Consider the following 20,873-nt stretch of genomic DNA (forward strand, 5'->3'; position numbering starts at 1 on the left):
GATTTACACAAAACCCTTCTCACTGGCCTCTTTCTCATCAGTTCTCAACTCCAATCTTTGCCAAATGCTACTGCCAAGTCCATCTTCCTTTCCTGCTGTTCAGTCTATGTTTCTCCCACTCTGCTTTGGCTTCTTTTCACCTTCCAGGCTCCCTATGACTCTGCATCTGCCTATAACTCTTCCACACCCCCATCCTACACAACCATCCCCTCTTCCTCTGACCCTCTCATCACTTCTGGCATCCTTAACCATCAAATTCAACCTCTCAAAATTTAAGGTCAACACCCCACATCATCCTCCAGTGCAGGTCTCCCAACTCATGCACATCAACATGGCTCCTAGTCCTGCTGCAAAGAAACCCAGTGTATTTGCTTCCTTTATGAAGCATGCTAGTTCCAATAACGATGGACTACATGCGGCTTTCCTTCAGAATTTACGAGAGAGTATAGCTTGCACTGTACTCTTTCCTGTCCCTGCTACCTCCAGGGCCTTACTTATATTGTTTGTTCTGGAAGAATATGATTTCATTCCTGTCAGATGATTTCTATTCCTTGTAAAGCACATATTCGAGTTACCTTGGGGTACCGCATAAATAATACAAATCTTACAATGCCTCTCTGATGAGAGGGCTTAACCCCAACTGGTTTGTCCAACAGTACCTTGAGTTTTGTGTCTCAGGAATGCCTGGGAGAAAACCATATCTGTCAGAAAAGGGAGAAGATTAATGTACAGAAGGAAAGCTGTGATGTTCCTATTGTCCTCAACAAACAATGCTCATGGAGAAAAAAAAGAATATATTTGAGTGAATAAGAAATTCAGTGAGCATTATAGGTAGCTCTACATAAACTCCTCTCCAGCTATGGAACATTCTCAAGGACATATTCTACTGTCATCATAGAAAGCAATCGTTTGTATTTCCACCCTTGAAACTTTTCTCATTCTAGGTTCATTTAGCATATTACTATAATGTAAATAATTTTTTAGTGAAGATACACACTATAGAACCAAAATGTTTAATTTCAGGACAGTTACAAATAGATACAAAGAATAATAAACTAGTATATATGTCTCTAAGAGCATGATTTTAAATAATTGTTGCTTAATTTTAATTTCTCATAGGCAGAACTACTTGAATACCTACCATTTATTTAAATACACTTGATATTTTCACAAAATGTTAAAGTTGAGTATCAGAGAAAGGTTCCTTTTTTCATTTTATTTCCTTTAAATGTTAATAAAACTTGATACTCAGCATCCAAGTTTTATTTTCAACAAGAATCAAAAACTGTCAAAGATAAACTGTTTTCCATCATACAAATGATGTGATCACAGATAATAAAATTGCACAAACCTCAAAGCCTAAATAACCATATAAATGGATTCTATGTTTTTTGAGACAGATGGTGGATCACAACAGTGATGGGTTATAAATTCCAAAAAGATTGTCCTCCAGAATAAAACAAAAATGCCTGAAGAAGCAGATTTAAAATATAAAGTGGAACCAAAATAGAAAAATGACATCAATTTTTAAAAGACCAAAAAGACAGAAACAGAGAACATATAGATTATAATAAAAGTACTCTGGGAAGAAAATCATTTTGAATTGAAATATTATGCTTATGTTAACAGAAGGAAATGTGAATGTATTTCAACAAGGTGAGTAATGTTATCTGCTTCATTCTGTGTCACATCCAAGAATGCAGAAAATTGTAGGCCATGTCTATCAACCACCTTATCACCTCCTGTTGGCCTACGATATGCTCACCAACCTTGGTCATTGTTGGGAACTCTTGACTTCCTTACGTAGTTCTTTGGCCATATTACATTACAGTGAATTAGAAACCATTATGGAAGGGAATTAAGTTCTTTTTGATGGGTCATTTCCTTACGCAGCCTATTTCTAGAATACAGAAGGGAAGTATACCATAAATGCTGATTTAAAAAGTCTTCTGTGCAGGTGTGCAAAGAGTTAATGGTATCATCAGATAAATCTCAAAATAACATCAGTGATATTGGCATAGAACTCATCTAAACAGAAAAAATTAAAAGCATTTTATGCTACTATCACAGCCAGTGAAACTCAATTTCTGATGAAGTCTACTGAATCAAATTATCTAATATCTGGGTATCTTGTGTGCTAGTTGATCATGACTCTGTCAGCACAAAAAGGCAGTGATCATGTTCCAAAATAAGTATCTTGGCTCTAAGATGTTATCACCCATACTAAGTGCAATGAAGGCACTTATCAGCAGTCATTCAAGAGTTCTTAATTCACTGTTCCTGTGAGAAATACAGGTTGTTAAATTCATATCATTTCCTTAGCTACTTGCAAGTTCCTGTCCAGTTCTTTCTTAGATATTTCCTTTATACAAACACAATTAAATTATCTAATATACATAAAATGCTTTGAGCAATGCTTGGCACATAGTAGTCACTAAGTCTCAGTTATCATCATTATTATTTCATGTCTTACAAGTGATACTTTGTATGTCACATGCCTTGCAGAGACTCTTTAGCAAGTTCAATCCAGTGCTCCCAAGGAGGAAAAACTCTAATATCCAAGGCATGTTTTACATTACAGTTTTCTTATTTAGAGTAGAAGGGCAAATGATTTTAAAAGTGATCAAAAATATATATACATATCCACCTTTAGATAAATGTCCCCAAAGATATTACCTGACGTGGTAAATTTTGAGAACAAATTAAAAGTAAATTTTGATAACTGTACCACAGATTAACTGTGCCACTGATTAAACAGCCTATCCTCACATTGAATTAGTTCCAGACTGTGGTAAATTTGTTGCAACATTATTAAAGTAGTTCAGTATATATTTTATTTTTATAATAATGAATCTGATATGCTCTAATATCCTTTTTTGTCATATGTCATCCACACATCATTCATTCCATTCACTTAAAGCATCATCTTCATGTCCAGGTATTTCTGTTGGTGACTGATCAAGAGAAGTGGAGTCTTTGTATCTCATAGAACTCAGCTCTGAGTGTATCTCAGTTGTAGAGGCTTTCGCCCCCCAGAAAGCTTTCACTGCTGCCCTAGGGGAAAAAACAAAAATGAAAACAAAAACCACAATATGAAGTGAAAACAAAGACTTAATGTTTTTTACATTTTCTCTATATAGATGTTCCTTTTATTCACTATTCAATTTTAGTTTGTAATGCATTGAGCTAATAGATGAATGCTTGGACTTACCAGGGTATAATGCTTATAGAGATATTATACATATTTTTATATAAATGAATTGGTAGATTACAATAATCAAGTTTTAAAGTTGTGAGAAATACAACTGGATAACACAAATATTCATTAAATAAATTTTTAAGCAATTGCTTTGTAAAATCCTAATAATTGCATTTAAATGCTCTCTCATGGCTAGGGAAACAAGTCATGAGATCATTTTTAAAAGTATCCACATAAGAGATGGGGTAGCCTGAGCTAGCATTGTCACAGGAGGAATGACGGGAGCTGGACAGTTTCAAGACACGTGCCAGAGATATCATGGTCAGGATTTTACAATTCACTAGATGAGGGAGGGGGAGATGAGGAGGATGTTAATCAAAGGTGACAATGCATCCTGGTCATTCGCCTACCAATTAATAATTATGAAGATCAATACGAAGATCACAAACACACAGATAATGACTCCTATGGTCAGCACAAAAACTAGGACTGCATCAGTGTCTGGTCTGCTTGATCTTCTCATCTGCAATTCTAAAGAAAACACACCTGATGATTATTTCTACTGGAAACAAAGAAGGAAATTAAAATCTAAATGGAAATTTTATATTTGAAAAACAACTGTAGGAAAATACAAAAAGAATTAGTAGAAAGAAAATTGTTAACCTGACCTTGTTGTGCATGTTCAAAATATGCATGTTCAAACATACAAAAAAGTTGAAAGAATATAACAACAGACACCTAGATTACCACCACCTAGATAGTCCCATTAATATTTTACTGTTTCCTCCATCCATTCATTCATCCATTCACTATTAATCCATTAACTTATATTTTCATGTAGTCTAATATAACTAGCAGACATCTGCACAATTTCCCCCAAATTCTACAAGTGACCTATCATTAGCTAGAATTCAAAATTTGCTTTTATTTTTTCTTTGAGGTAAAATACATGTATAATGAATTGCATAAAGATCTTAAATGTACATTTGCTTAGATTTGGCAATGGCAAACACACATATGTAATCAAATGCTGATCAAGATGAAGATGTTCCCATATCCCAGAAAGTTCCCTTGAGCCCCTCCCAGGTTAATTCCTGTCCCAGCCTCCAGAAGCAACCAGTGTTGGATTTGATCTTGTTTCCCACCAAAATTAGTTCCGCCTTTTCTAGAACTCCCTGTGAATGGGCACATTCTGCAAGTGGCCTATCATTAGCTTTGTGCTTTTTTGTGTAAAGCTTTCTTCACTCAGCACAAGTGTTTTAGAGATTCACCAACACTGTTAATATATAATTACTTTTTCTCTTTTTTATTCAGAGTAATACTACAATTTATTTATCTTGCCACCGATGAAATGTTTGAAGGTTATTATAAAGTCCTGTGAACATTCTTGTAGAAGTCATTTTGTGAATATATATTTTCACTTCTGTTGGATAACTAAGAGTGGAATTGCTGAGTTGTAGGGTAGATGTATACTTAGTCTTCTAAGAGCTGGTGAAGATTTTCTCAAACTGATTATATTGGCTATATACGTGTTGTGAGTTTCTCCCAGATTTTGGCTTGGCTATTCATTTTCCAAGTGATTTTTTTTAAGTGAGCTTAAGTTTTTAAATTTTAATGAAGTCTTACTACATTCAATATTTCCTTTTACGGTAGTCATTCTGTGAGTCTTGTCTAAGAAACCTTTTCCTACTACAAATCATGCAAATTTCCTCCAATGTTTTCTTCTTAAAGCTTTATGGGTTTAATTTTTATGCTTAGGATTATGATAACTCTCTAATTTTTAATATATGGTATAAAATTGAGGTTGAGGCTCATTGTTTTCTATACAAATATCCACACACCACTCTTAAATTAAGCCTTCTCTCCCATATCTGTCTACTCTTTCTTCAAAATCAGGCTATTAAAGAAACAAAGCTGGTTTATAGAATGTGTGGGAACACTGCTACACCACTGCTTTCAACAGTGGAAACTGTTGAAAAGTCAATTTATATCAAGGATAACTTGTTTTGTGAATTAAATTGCTTTCTTATGGCTCTTTCTATTCCCCAAATTCTAGAATCATTAAAAAAATAATGCTGAAAAGGACCATAGAGACCATCAGACCCAAATATAATTTTATACAGTTAAGTAAAGCAAGGTCCAAGGAGATGTAATGATTTGCAAAAATTATGTTTTGACTATTTTAATATTTTTATTTTGGTAAGTGTCAGTCAATCAGAAGTAGTCTCCTCTATGGGAAATCTCCATTGATTATTTTTCTGAATATTTTTTTCCTGTCCTTTAAACACCATGGATTATTATAACTCTCCATTTTTCCTAGTAATTCTAGCGTATAAACTCAATATGATGATATTAAAGAGTTCCATGTATAATCAAGAAATTATATCCATGTTTGTATTCCTATTTTGATGGATTTAAAAGTCTTTTTTATCTTGAAATAATTTTAGATATACAGAAGTGTTTTTTTTTTTTTTAACGTAAAAGACACCTTTGTGGAGAAATGCAAAAATTAGTTTCAATTTCTGTACTACCCTTCAACATTAGCCAGGAGAGGGTGGAAAGTGAAGCGTATAAAGATTTTAGTTCATTACAACAGTAGTCTCTCCAGAGTTACCTAGGCCGTTTTTACATCTAAATTTTTTAAAAGGTTGAAATTTTCTAATGAAAAATAGGTCCAATTTCAATACTCTCACTCTTTAGATATAAACGAAGCTTATGTGTAATGTCCTAGGGACACCATAACAAAGCACCACAAACTAGGTGACTTAAAAACAACAGAAATTTATTGTTTCATAGTTCTGGAAGCACAACATAAGGCAGGGGATGTGATGTAAGAGCATGATCCCTCTGAAGGATCTAGGGGAGGATCGTTTGCTGCCCCTTCCAGCTTCCGGTAGCCCGACGTTTCTTGGTCTGTGGTAGCACACATCCAGTCTCTGTCTCTGTTTTCATGTGCCCGTCTGCTCCTATGTCTATGTCTTCACATGGCATTCTTCTGCCTTTCCCCTCCTCTCTCTGTCTCTGTCTCTTTCCCTTCTCCAAATTTCCTTCTTATAAGGACACCAGTCACATTGGATTAAAGTCCATCCTACTCTACTAGGATCTCATCTTAACTAATTACATCTGTGTTGATGCTATTTCCAAAAATGGCCACATTCTGAGTACTGGAAAGGCAGGACCCCAAAGTCTCTTTTCTGGGAGGAGGGCACACAATTTAACTCATAACAATGCCTATATATGAAAGACAACTCTTCTGGGAGTGAAAAAAGGTGATATATAAAAATGGAAGCCAATACAATGTTGTGTGGACATTTCTGTGATGTCCAGTCAAAAGGGTCTATTGCAGTGGTATACCCAATTGTCATTTTTGAAAGAATCCAATAGTGTGCATGTACTAAGACGACAAAGCTACACCACCCCGGGCTCTACAAGAGAAAGAAGTCAACTTTGCCTCAATAAAGGACAGGTATTTTGAGGTCTGTGTACCTGTCCTTAGCTTACACCCTAGCAAATTGCATTCTCCTTTCTAATCATGAGAGGAGTATGTACTACCTTGCAACATTAGCCAAGAGAACGTGGAGAGTGAGGAGTTTGAACTACAAACTACTTACCAGTCCTCCCAGGGCCCAGTAAGTGCACACAAAGGCCAAGAATGGTCCAGTTGCACTTATAATATCATAAACTAAGGCTAGCTGAGATATTTTTTAGCTTGATGCTTTGCTCCTGTTTTGTCTTTCTTTGGTACTTTATTGAAATTATTTTTTTAGTGTTATTAGCTTTAACCATGAATTTTTTAAGTTGCTAAATAGCACATCAAAAGAAGTTTAAATAGTAAATAGTTTATTTTTTAGAATCACCCCCAAAACACTTTGCCCTGTTTTCATTTGAATAAAGATACCACATTACACTATGTGGTATCTCTAAACAAAAGCAGAAGCCATTTACCTGGGCTTCAAAAGTAGCTTTGAGAAATCCACAAACTCTCTTAAAATTACATATAACTTTTCCATGTTTGTATATTGGACATTTTTTCTCTTAAGAAGATCCAGAGCCTTGATTGGATTCTCAAAAGAACTTGTGACCAAATCCCCCATGCCCCTAACAAAAATGATAACATTATAAATGGTTAAGAGCAACTACACAAAAGGAAATGATAACCTGGATAAAGAAGACATCATACATTAAACCGAAAGGACATACATGCAGATCCATCTTACAAGGGAAACAATTTATAACATGGAAAAGTACATTCAGAACAAGATTTGCCTTTTGTGATATATTTTGAGAACTAAATTATTGCATTCTCAAAAAACATTTTCTTCGAATGGATTTTTTTAAAAAAGTGCTCTGACTTCATGTTTCTTAATTTTATTATTTTTCTGTGCCAACAGTTTTATAAACATTCTTGAGAATTCCATTAATCCACTTTCGCGTTTATGATGGAAGTAGATGCAAGAATATATTTCAAGTTAAAAGACTAGTCATTAAAGACCAGTTTCCCAAAGTGAGCCACATTTGACTTTACATTGTGAAAAAGAAGTTAAGTATTAGTTGGTAGAAAAGCTTCAATTATATAAACCAGTGATACTCAGTATAGTCACCAGCAGCAACAGCATCACCTACTCAAAAAGAAGCTCTAAGTTGGGGCTGGATAGAGACTTGTGTCTTACCAAGCTTTCCAGGTGATTTTGATGCTTTTTGAAGTATGAGATATAAGCAAACCAAAATTTTGCTAGGCACTTACCATTTGTTGTATAGACTGTGAATTTAACAGATGCTACTAGTTCAGAATTATCCAAGGTATCGCACTGGAAAGCCAAGGGGTGAACATCTCTTTGTACTTCCAGGATTGCTGAATCATTTCCAAGTATAACAGGTTGCTAGTAAAACAAAACAAAACAAAACCCAAACAAAGTATCAATGTTCTTCACTTAAGGTCAGAAAACCATTTATTTCATTCAAAAAAACAAGAGTCACTGACTCTCTAAGTCCAGTATGTTAATTAATTGTGCATGTGGATTTTGTAGTCAGAAAATCCAGACTTCAGCTCTCAATGCTACCACTTCCTGCCTGTGTGACTGTAGACAAGTTATCCTGTACACATCAGTTAGTTATCTATACAATGGTATAGCAACCATAGGGTTGTTATATACTGAAGAAGAGATTCTGACCAGGTGTGTTGGTGCACATCTGTAGTCCCAGCTACTCGGGAGGTTGAGGCAGAAGAATCGAAAGTTGGAGGTCAGCCTCAGCAACTTAGTAAGACCCTAGGCAATTTAGCGAAAACCTGTCTCAAAATAAAAAAAAATGCAAAGGGTTGTGACTCAGTAGTTAAACTACTCTGGGTTGAATCCTCGTTTCTTGGTAAAATTCTTTAATTAGTGTTAGCTACTGTCATTAATATACAACTTCCTATATAAATCAATGAAACCCTCATTTCCAAAATAGAACAGTTTATATAAAGTGAATGTTTTAAAGTTCTATTTATAGTTGACTTTAAGACATATAGAATGTCTTAAATCTCACTCAACAGTGAAAAATTTTGAAGTCCAATAATAATAAAGTTGCATGATTTTTAACTTCTCTTTTGCAAACTGATTTTAAAGAGTTTTCTGAGAGTTATCTGAACTGGGATACAAATGTTATCACTTACTAGCAAGCACCAGATGACATATGTTCATTACTTACTTGGTCTGGCCTTAGAAGTTTCCACATATATTTGAAACGATTTACAGGAGAAGTATGAACACATGCCAGTCTAACACTTTCAAGACTTTCTGAAATTGGTTTACCCCCTGAACAAAAGAAAAATTAAATGCATAAATACTATTGGGCATTACAACTTGCTTTACATACAACATTACTTTTAAGTCACTCCCAGTTTTAAAGAATCAGTTAGATGCTGCAAGTTATCAAATCTTATAATTGGAAGCTGGAATATAGTGGGGTAGGGGAGTGATGAAGGCAATGATAAAGTCACTGAAAAAAAAGACACCTTGTCTCTCTTTTTTTAATGCAGAATAGATTCTGGAGAAGAAGTAAGGGCAATCAGTGATCTGTTACACTGAACTTTGAGGTCTGTTAGTGGCTTCCAATTTACTGGTTAGGAAACCTCATTAGAGATATTGAAATGTCAGAATAGCATAATTGGATGCAGAACAGACCTCAAAGTTCCCAATTTAAGGTTTACCAACCCACCGATAAAATGCCATGACCAAAACATCAAAAGTGTTCCACTTGAGGACAGATTCAACCACAGACCCCAAATATAGAAGTTCCAGTGTACTGCGGACAATATATCTGTTAAATTTTAGACATCACTGAAAAATGTAAAGCCAAAGCAGAAAGTTACTCACAGTTATAAGTGTCTTGAGATGTGAAAATTAAATTTTGATGATTTCCTTTCAACGTACCCCTTGACCGTTTCCTTGCACTCAGTGGCAATCTAAGATTAAGGATATGTCCCCAGAGTCAACTCTTCCCCTCTGTCACCCTCCAATACTTACAGCCACAATCTGTTGGTCCACGGCATTCTTCCACTCGAACAATACACTTGGATTCGCCTCCAGGGCATCCATTTGTTAATATAACTTCTCTAACACCAACACCTTAGGTAGAAAGAAATGGGCAAATGTTAAGGAAAAAAACTAATTGAAGAAGGTATTTACTTTCTCACCCAGGTCTAGCTTCTCTTTTCTTGCTTCCATCTATTTACTTATTCAGCCTTTTTTTTTTTTTTTTTTTTTTTTTTCCGGTGCTGGGGATCAAACCCAGAGCCTTGTGTTGCAAGGCAAGCACTCTACTGACTGAGCTATCTCCTCAGCTCCTAGACTTTTTTCTTAATTTCAGAAATTTAACTCCTAAACTCACAATGATAATGTTTAGAATTTTCTGTGGCTCCTTGTTCTGAATAATTTCAAAAAATAGTATTTTCTCAAATTAATTACATAAAACACTAGTTATTCTACAATCATATATGCATTTGAAAATGGTACATTAAGTAAAATGAAAGGGACCTCTTTTTTCTTTTCCTTTTCTATTAGCCCATTATAGCTATACATAGTAGTTGGGTTCATTCTGACAAAATTACACATGCATGGAATTTTATTTCACTCCCTGTTCCTCAGCTTTTCCCTCCCCTCCTTTCCCTCCATATACTACTTCCTCTACTCTACTGATCTTCCTTTCTCTCATTTACTTATTTTTGATTGATTCTTTCTACTTCTATGTAAAGGTGAAATTCCATGTGGTGTATTTATATATGTGCATAACATGATTTTGTTAAATTCATTCCATTTTTCCTCCCCTTTTTATGTTCCCTCCTCCCTCCCTTTTGATCATCTTCTATTCCACGGATCTTGCCTATATCTTTATAATATCCAATTTCCCCCTCCTTCTTTCCCTTATTTTGCTCTAGCTTCCACATATGATAGAAACTTTCCCAATCTTGATTTTCTAAGACTGACTTTGCACAATGTTCTCCATTTCCATCCATTTACCAGAATATGCCACAATTTTATTCTTCTTTATAACTGAGTAAAACTCCATTGTATATCTATACCACATTTTCTTTATGCATTCACCTGTTGATGGATACCCTGAGCTGATTACATTATTTGGCTATTGTGAATTGTGCTGCTGTAAACATCAAGGTGGCTATATCACTACAGTAGGTTGATTTTAGTTCTTTTGGGTAAACACCAAGAAACTGAATAGCTGGGTCATATGGTGGTTCTATTCCTAGTGTTTTGAGAAATATCCACACTGCTTTCCAGAGTGGTTGTACTAATCTGCAGTTCTACCAACAATGTACAGTGTACTTTTTCCTCACATCCTTGTCAGCATTTATTGTTTTCTTAATAATTGGCATTCTGACTGGTGTGAGATGAAATCTCAATGCAGTTTTGATTTGTATTGCCCTGATTGAGAGTGATGTTGAACATTTTTTCATATAATTGTTGACCCTTTGGGTGTCTTCTTTTGAGAAATGTCTGTGTAGTTCCTTTGCTGGTTTATTGACTGGGTTATTTATTGTTTGTTTGTTTGTTGGGTGTTAGGTGTTTTTAGTTCTTTACCTGTTCTGGATATTAATCCCCTGTCAGAGGAGCAGCGGATAAAAATGTCCTCCCATTCTGTAGGCTCTCTTTTCATGTGATATCTTTACTACAGAAGTTTTTGGAAACTTCTAATATACAAATAAATTAATGTACTATTATGATCAATTCTCATTGATCTAAGATGCAAAGATTTTACATTTTAACATCTTTGAAATAAGAATATATTAATATAATTGTGGCATGGCAGCATTTTTCCTTTTTAGAATACATAAAATGTGCTTCTTACAGCCAATAAAATCAGGTTTGATGACATACAGTAGTACACAGAATTCTCCAAACTTATGTGACTATGGAACTTTTCAGAGTGGGGGCACTGAACTTCTGGAGAAAAATCCAAAATCATATTTTACCATAAATGATTTTTTTAAATATTTAGATTGATAGTCTGTATTAAATATAGACAGAATAAACTATTAATAACAAAATCTCCATTTCCAACAAGATACTTTTTGTTACAGGAAATCAAATCTTTATTAACAATCCTACAGCTCTACTGAGTCAGTCTTTAATTGTCATAATTGAGGGAGATGATAAATTCTGGATCGGCAACATTGCTGAATACATCCAGTGATAAGATTGGCTTATGACAGTTAAGGAATAGACCTTGATTTTCTTGTCTACCAGATTCCCTCTTGCAACCACTACAAGGTGTTAATCATAAACCCATTTTGAAGGTATAGAAAAGCTAAAGATGAGAGGTGTCTTACAACAAACAGTGCTTCTCAAATTTAAGAATACATGCAAATCACATGGCGGTCTTACTAAAACGCAAATTCTGATTCAGTCTGTCTTGAGTACGTTTAAGCCATTCTGTGGACCATACTGAGTAGCAAGAAAGAGGACTTCTATAGGACAGGAGGTTAGAAGGCAAAAGCTGTCTTTTGATTAGGAGGGAGTTGAGCCAGACACAGTGGTACATGCCTGTAATCCCAGAATCTTGGAAGGCTGAGGCAAGAGGATCACAAATCCAAGGCCAGTCTCAGCAATTTAGTGATACCATCTTTTTAAAATTAATTAATTAATTAATTAATTAATTAATAAGGCTGGAGATGTAGCTTAGTAGTAGAGCACTTGCCCAGCACGTATGAAACTTTGGGTTCAATTCCTAGTAAAGGCAAAATAAATAAACAAATTAATTGAAAGAGGTGGCTGAGAATGGCTTTAGTATGGCTCCACATGAATTTATGATAGGTGCGCCTCTTTAGAGGCACAATCTTATTCTGAAATGCATAAATATTTTCCAAGCAGATATTTTACATATTTATTTAGCAAAATACAGCTCATTGAGATATATGTAGGTATGCAATTTTCCAGGTAACACCTAAAAACCTGCCAAAATGTAAGAAAAAAGTTTTTGAGTGCTAAAATAATTTTTAGGAGTTAAATAGCATTTTCATTAAAACCTTTCTCTTTTCTATGTAGTTATAAACTGAAAATATTTTTAACATTTTATAACCGAAATATTACATTTTTGGTTTATTTTTTCTTTAGAACATATTACATGTGGCATATCTTTAACATATTATTTGTCTGTCTTTTCCTACTAAAATATACATTCTTTGAAGACAAAGAGTTTTGTTTTCTTTTGTTGGTTTTCACTGTTTATCCCTAGGACCTATAACAATGCCTAATATATAATAGACCAAAAAAATTAACATAACAAAAAATCAATTTTTGATTGGATATACAATTCAATATACAATTTCTAAAGCATGCCTTTAATTAAAAAAAAAGCAACATTAATTACTGGAGCTGTCATAAAAATAATTTTTTTACCTGTGAAAAATTTCAAGCAAGCAGCAAAAGAAAGATATAAACTACAAATGAGTAATCACAGGTTTATTACATAGATTCCCCTCATTTTGACTCTGACTTATATAAAGTTATGGTAAAAACCTGGTTTAAAATCACCTTTAGAGATTGAAAGAATAGTGGTTGCCAGGAACTGGAAGGAGTGGAGAGTTTGAGTTTAATGGGTGTGGAATTTCAGTTTGTGGTGCTAAAAAAGTTCAAGATGGATAGTGGTGATGGTTGTACAACAATATGAATATGCTTAAGGCCACTAAATTTTACACTTAAAAATAGTTAATACAGTAACTTTTATTTTGAGTATATATTTACCATAATTTTTAAAAACTCTACCTCAAATAAAAATAATTCAAATATAATTTTTGACCAATAGTTTGCTCCCAAAAATTCTGATCAAGAGCCACATAAATTTTTCTGTCTTCTTACCCTCTTCATACCCTTCTTACCCTTCTAAAGCAGACTACTTTGGATAACTTAATTTCATTGTGAATCATCTAATGTTTCTCTGTACCCTAGTTTATGGCAGTGTTATCAAAGGATAGTCCTCTATTTAGCCATCAAGAATGAAACTATGTCATTTGCAGGAAAATGGGTGGAACTTGAGGGCATTATGTTAAGCGAAATAAGCCAAACTCATAAAATCAAGAGTTCTTTTTTTTTCTCTTCTGTGTAGAAACTAGAAAGAAAAAAATAAAGGTGTGGGTTGGGGGAGAATCTCATGAAACAGAAAAACAGAGGAAAGGGACCAGGAGGAAGGAAGAAAAGAGGAAATGGGGAGGTACTAGGGACTGAAGTTGATCAAATTATATTGTTTTATTGTATGTATGTACAAATATGAAATAGTAAACTCCAATATTATGTATAATTATAATGTGCAAATGAAAATATCTAGAAAAAATTAAAGGATGGTCCTTTAGCTATCAGGCTCAGCTTCATTGTCAATTGGTTAAAATGCAAATTCTTAGGCCCATTCACAGATCTAGAGAGTTAGAAACTATTGAGTAGGCCCCACAATCTGTTTTAATAAGCCCTTTAGGCACTTGGAATGGATGTTTGAGAAACACTGACCTATAATAGCATATTTAGCCTTAATCCTACCCCCATGTAAGAGATTTTTTGTCCAATTTCTGTCCATGGAATGATCAAAATAAGTCTCATTCTTTAACATCCTCTTCCCCACAAAGCCAATACTTTTTTTCCCCAAGACGTGACGTACAAATTGGAGAAATTGGAATAGACAATTACAAATAAGCATATTTCTTGATAGATTTGCCAACACATTATGTGGGAAGACATCTGTGAGATGCATTGGAAAATCTCTCATCTTCTGAACATCTGTGAAATGGAGAAAATTTCACTTTGGTGAAGACAGTTTATGTGCCAAAAAAATAATAGGGAGTTAGCTTAAAATAAAACTTAGGGGTTGCAAACTGGAAATATCTTGCCTTTTGAAGCAATCAGCTGAGTGTTGTGTGTAAATTATAGTTGTTAGACATAGAAAGCAATGAGAGATGAATGAAAGTACACAAATTACAAGTAAACAATTACCACATTATCTGTCTTTACCTTCCCTCCCCGCAAAATTGGATTATTTGCCTACTCTTTTCTACTTACCACACGTGACCGTGCACATTCCAAATTCGACTTCTTTGACTATTGTTTTATTCGGAACTAAATATAAAGCATAAAGATACAGTAGTTAATCATATGAAGACTTTTCTAAGTGGAAAACCTCTTACTTGGGGATGGGGGATACAAATACTTATCATATGGATAGCAAGTTATTAAAAAATTTTTTCTATTAAACCAGAGAAGTAAAACCATTTCTCATGTATCTACTATTTTCTAAATCAAAAGAAGCCTGAACTTTTAAAGAAGTTCATGAAACTAAGGAAATAACCTGCAAAGAAGGTTTGTATTTAAAACATATATAACTTAAGGTTTTTTCAATCAGTTAATGCACAGTGAGTTAAAATTCTTTTGAAAGTCACAAAAATATAAAAAGGTCTTAGAATTATAAGAAATAAGGACAATTTTTCTATTCTCTATTTTTAAAAACTCACAAGTGTATAATTTTCATCCAAAATCTTTATGCCTACTATTCATTAAAATTATGTGATCGATTGGTTTTACTCATTTTCCAGATTAAAATGAAAAATTTCAATATTCTAAGAACATATTTCAATGCTTTCTTTAGCAGGATAATTAAGGAGCATATAACTTTGAGAAGCTAAAAATTCTTGGTTCTAAATCACGTTCTTTTTCTAATCATTTAGAAGAATTTGGCATGAATTCCACTAAATATCTTATATAACCAATTCTTTATAGCTCAGATTAAGACTGAAATCTCTCTATAAAAAAACAAAATGAGGTATTAGAAAAAATTTATAAAAGGCAACGTATCTCAGGACAACAAATCACATGGAAAATTGCACTGAACTTCAAATCCAAAAAGCTGCTTCTATCACTAATAAGCTCTTTGAGTTTGAGCAAATTAATTCTGTCAGACCTAGTTAACCCTTGCTAAATTTGGAAAGGAGACTCTACCTTATTTGATGTTGTAGGAATTAAATAAGATAATGTGTACAAAATCATTCCATAAATTGTTTAGCACTATAAACATGCTTAAGATGTCATAATTACCCAAATTAAACTCATGGTATAGTTATTAATGTCATATAATTTGATTTTTTCCTATTTTGATTATTGTAAAACCTCAATAGTTCCATAGACATTTCATTCTGTACTCACAAGCATCAAATACAGTACTTTGAATACAGTAGGTACTCAATACATATAAGTAAATCAATTATTGAATTTGTTAAATAAATGATATAGACTATCATGACTGGTTAATTTGAACTGATATTTTAATGCTTGGAATGCTTAAATACTTTCAACTGGCACATTATAAGGGATAAGTTAAAAATCTAAGTCCTGAGCATAGAAAACATAGGTAAGGAATGAGTACTGGACTACTTACAGCTTCTTTACACAACCCATTACTCGATTAGATCTACTACTTTACTACCTATGCTGCTTTGAGAAATTATTTAATTTCTTCTAACTTGAGCTTCCTTAGAGGAAAAGAATGAGGAGATTGAATCAGATAGCCTCTATAATCCCTTTCAGCTTTAAAGTTCTTTGATGTATTGAATGTCCATTTTGTCACTTTAGGGAATTTGTGTGTGTGTGAGTGTGTGTGTGTGTGTGTTTGTGTGTGTAGGAATACTACAATGGTGAGCCAGGGGAATTATATGTATCTGGACTTCTGAGTGACATTTGAAAAAGTTTCCCATTATATACCGATGAATAAAAAGGGAAAATATGATCTGAATGTCAACAAAGTTTCATGTATAACTGGTTAAAATGGTATAATGCACAGATGCTAATTAGTCAGTTGGCTAGAATGTAGTAGAAGCCATGTGTCACAGGGCTCTGTCCTGTTAAATATTTTTATTAATGACCTGAAAAAGAACCCTGATATCATGCTGACTGAATCTAGAATTCTGCAAAGCTAGGAAGGATAGCATATATGTTTCAAGGTAAATCTGTATCTAAAAATGACAGGGTGGAAGAAGGGGCAAATGGAAAAGGAAACCTTAGGAAAATATAAAGTCCTATATAGACAGCTTAAAAGTTAACTGTCAGAAATATTGTATGGATTGTCTTAATTTGATAGAAGAAAAGGTTAAAAAAAAAAAAAGAACAGAATTCAACAGTTTGATAAGAGGCAAGAATGTGGTGAGGCTTCTCCAAAAGTCTCCTGGGCCTTATACTATACTGATAAAACCTGCATCCACAATGATACAGGTAATGATCCTGCTTTTATTTTTCTGACCAGATCCCACATTATTCCCTTTAGTTCTGGACAACACTGTAACTTTCGGTATACATCATCCAGGCACAATTGTAATCTTTGAGTTTCTTTTTTGAGAGATGATTCGTAAAGTTGATATTTTGTGATTTATTTTCTTTCTTGGAATAAAGAGAAAGAAAATAGTGTATTTTTGATATTGCAGTTATTATGTAGGTTTATTGAAATTTTTTTTTTTTTTTTTTTTTTTTGGTACTAGGGACTAAACCCTGGGTCACTCAGCCACTGAGACACATCCCACATCCCCAGCCTTTTTTATTTTTAATTTTGAGACTAAGACTCCCTGGGGCCTCACTAAGTTGCTGAGTCTGACTTTGAACTTGTGCTCCTCCTGCCTCAGCCTCCTAAACTGCTGGGATTACAGGCATGTGCCACTGTGCCTGGCTTATTGGACCCTTTTATAAATCTAAGACAAATAAATAAATAAATATATATATATATACATATAGATATAGATTTAAAGGTATATAAAAGGATAAAAGGCATAAGGATACAAACCTAATCTTTGTGGTTTTCCTTTATTTTGAAACATTTTATTTTATCATCTGTAATGATGTTATTTCATCATTTCTCATTAATTATTTGCAACTATTTTTAAAAGGCTAAAATAATAAAATTGAAGAAGGATTGGCATTGCCTAAAAACATGATGTAATTATGAAGCAAACCATAGCTATTACATCAGTCTGTTTTCTTATTGCTTTGCCCAAAGCATCATGTAACCTCTCAGGAATATATGGAAAAAGTCTAGAGACACCCCCCTTATAGGTTATTTCTGGTTTTCATTAAATAAAAGAGACTTCAGGATTTTTCATTTTTTTCCCATTATGACAGAGAAGAAATTGATGGAGAAAAACATTTCAAAATTATTAAATGAGTCAGAAGATGAACAAAAAAGAACTTTAGATGGAAATGGTGATGGTGAAATTGATTGTATGATTGTATAAACAGAATCTCAGTGAAAGATGATGGTATCTTAGGTGACCGTGCTGGATAAATTTTTTTTTACAAGGAGTGAGTATTGTATTTCTAAGGATGAAAGAATATATGGTATTCTCATCCAGTTATATCTTTTGATAGGAAAGATTTGATCTTGAAATATTTTGTGACAATAACCATTTTCTAAAAGGATGTGGACAGTATTATTTTCTTTTTCATGATGTTTATGAACAAAGATTTACTTGACAAGACTTGAAAATGGACAAACTATGATGAAATGTGTGTATATAAAGGTGACTGAAAGAAAATATATGGATTAGAAATGAATAAAACTCCTTGAATTAATTATTTCAATTAATGTTTATGAACTGAAAATGAAAGTGTTCTGCAATTATGCAGCAAAAGGATAACATTCTTCTCTTCAACAAAATATGTACCTTCAAAGTTTTCAAAAGTATCGTTTTGACAATATAAGTGCAAAAAGAACCAGAGTAATGATAACCCAGATTTTATGAGAGATGTACTTGAAATTTGTAATCAGTATTTACATGATGGACTATGTTACAGGTTCATGCTTAACAGTTTGAACATTTAGTTTTATTCAAATTACTTTGCCAAGTTACGCTTTTTTTCCATCAAAACTAGGATGTATAGAATAAAATTTTGGGTTTTGGTGTGTTTACATTCTTATTAAAATTTCTAACAAAGTTGTTTTCACTAATCCTTTATTCTTACTTTTGGAAATTATTTGTAAAATTATTATTATTATTATTATTATTACTATTATTATTATTTTGCAGTGCTGGGGATCAAACCCAGGGCCTTGTTCATGCAAGGCAAGCACTCTACTGACTGAGCTATCTCCCCAGCCCCTGTAAAATTATTTAAAAGTGAAAAAATAATAGTCCACTAGAGAGTAATGGTGATGCCTGGTTTTACTGGTCCACTAGAATTAGAAGGGCTATGCAAATTTTGACAACAGTCCTGAACATTTTCTGGTTGTTTACAGTTCCCAATTCGCAATCTCCCCAGAGAAAAAACCCATGCATGAAGTCCACAGAAAGTCAACAGATGAAGAAACTGAGACACTGAGAGAATAACTTACCTACAATTGAATTTGAATTAAGGCATTGCAACTTCATCACCTGAGTTTAACCTAATAATACTTATCACTTTACAGTTAGAAGCATCCCTTCACTAGGGATGAACAATACTAAAATTGTTCACTCAATTTCTTTAAAGTATAGAATGAAGCAATAGCTATGCTGCTTTAGAACAGATGCTTTTCTTCTCTAGCCATCTTCCTTTTTCACATTTTCAAAGTCAAGGACCTTTTCAAGCTCTATAATGTAATCAAGGCAGTTCGAGTCTGAATCCCACTATTAACCTCAGATAGTCAATTTCTTTCCATGCTGAGGGTCACTATCTGTCATTGGGAAATAAAAGAAAGGTTGATAGACACAGCACCCACTCTGTACTTACAGACTGAGGAGACAGAAGAATGCGAAGGACACTAAAAGAATTTCAGCTGGGTCATTTATGGGAGAAAGGAATCATCCTTTTGAAGACTGCAAACCTGCAACTGACCTTTTACCTACCAGCATGTGAGTTACTAATCAATATAACATGTACAACAGCTTGTCAAGTTTTATTACTTAATGAGCCAGCAGTATGAGGCAAATTTATGTACCAAGCGCAGACTCATTCTCCCTTGGTTAACACGTTATCATCTAACAATGTCATTAGTTGGATCCCCTGAAAGATGTTTTCTACTGTCACCATTCTTTTGTTGAAGTTAAATATACAAATAAAACACTACCACAGTGTGAAAATGCTCTGTGGTCGAGGCCGCACAAAGGTGACATGGTGCATACACGGGCAGTTTGTAGGCTACTGAGATGTGTTACAGTAAAGGGAATCACGAATTCCACTGAGTTCCCCTTCCAGGGGCAAATGTGGAAAGAAAAAGGGCTACAAGCAATTTGAACTTTAAAAACAACAACTAAAACTACAATGGGAAGGGGAAATGACTGCAAGAAGAGTCAAAACCAAGATTCCCCTTGGTGGAAGGCTACCTACACCATTAAAAAAAAAATGTTTTTCTTTCTCAAAAGCAATATTTAAAACTATTTCTGTAGCAGTTCTACATATGTTTATTTGTTTATCTTGCTGTAGCCTTGGACAAACAGCACATCCTTCTTCAAGGCCATAAGATGCACAAAATGGGATAAACGCAGGGCAGATGTTTGCAAGAAAGCTCTACAGATGGTAGCACGGTAATTATGGTTCCCTAGGCAGAGTCAGCCTTTGCCCTCAACAGGTGCCTCTGCGCCCCCAGCAAGGAGCATCCTGCTCTCACCAGCTTCCTCGGTCTCGGGCAGGGTGGCCTCGTTCTCCACCACTTCGCTTTCGTTGTTGTCCGTGGTGGTGTCCTCCTCGTTATCATTGTCGCCCTCGCTCTCGCTTTCCCCCTCGCCCTCGCGGGACAAGCTGGGATCCTGGATGGCGGTGACGTTGGTCCCACAGGAGGACTGGAGGCCCGCCAGGAGCAACCAGCCGACTGTCAGTAGCAGCCCTGCGGAGCAGCCCGCGCCCCCGGGGCTCATGGTTCCCGGCCCCGACGGCCGCCCAATGCACACTCACAGCCCCGGCTCCAGAGGAGAGGGGCTTCGAAAAGACCTGCCACGCCGCGCTCCACTACGAACCCCTGCGTCGCGCCCAGGCAACCATTGAGTCGTCACGGCTCGTCACCGCCATCCCCTGTGGGGCCGCGCCCGGGCAGATGCCTGGAACCGCGAAGAGCCGTGCGGGTGCAGCAGGGCACCTGCGTTGGGTGCGGGGACGCGGGGGCGCAGGGTACTTTCCCGCCAGCCTCTTCTCACAGCTTTGCTTGCTTGCTTGCTTGCTTCTAAGACATTCCCTTTGCGTGCTTC

At 34.9% G+C, this 20,873-nt stretch overlaps 1 protein-coding gene across 1 annotated transcript; it reads right to left on the reverse strand.

Moving 5' to 3' along the window:
* Positions 1-2,897: 2,897 nt before the first annotated feature.
* Positions 2,898-20,546, reverse strand: Spaca1 (sperm acrosome associated 1). Its single transcript, XM_047557186.1, has 7 exons — positions 20,300-20,546; positions 14,740-14,796; positions 9,706-9,807; positions 8,888-8,994; positions 7,944-8,079; positions 3,610-3,730; positions 2,898-3,054 (listed from the first exon to the last, which is right to left on the reverse strand). The coding sequence occupies exons 1-7, from the start codon at positions 20,544-20,546 to the stop codon at positions 2,898-2,900; spliced, it is 927 nt and encodes a 308-aa protein (XP_047413142.1).
* Positions 20,547-20,873: the final 327 nt, after the last annotated feature.

This window comes from Sciurus carolinensis, chromosome 7, assembly GCF_902686445.1.
Source record: "Sciurus carolinensis chromosome 7, mSciCar1.2, whole genome shotgun sequence".
In the NCBI taxonomy this organism is placed as follows: domain Eukaryota; kingdom Metazoa; phylum Chordata; class Mammalia; order Rodentia; family Sciuridae; genus Sciurus; species Sciurus carolinensis.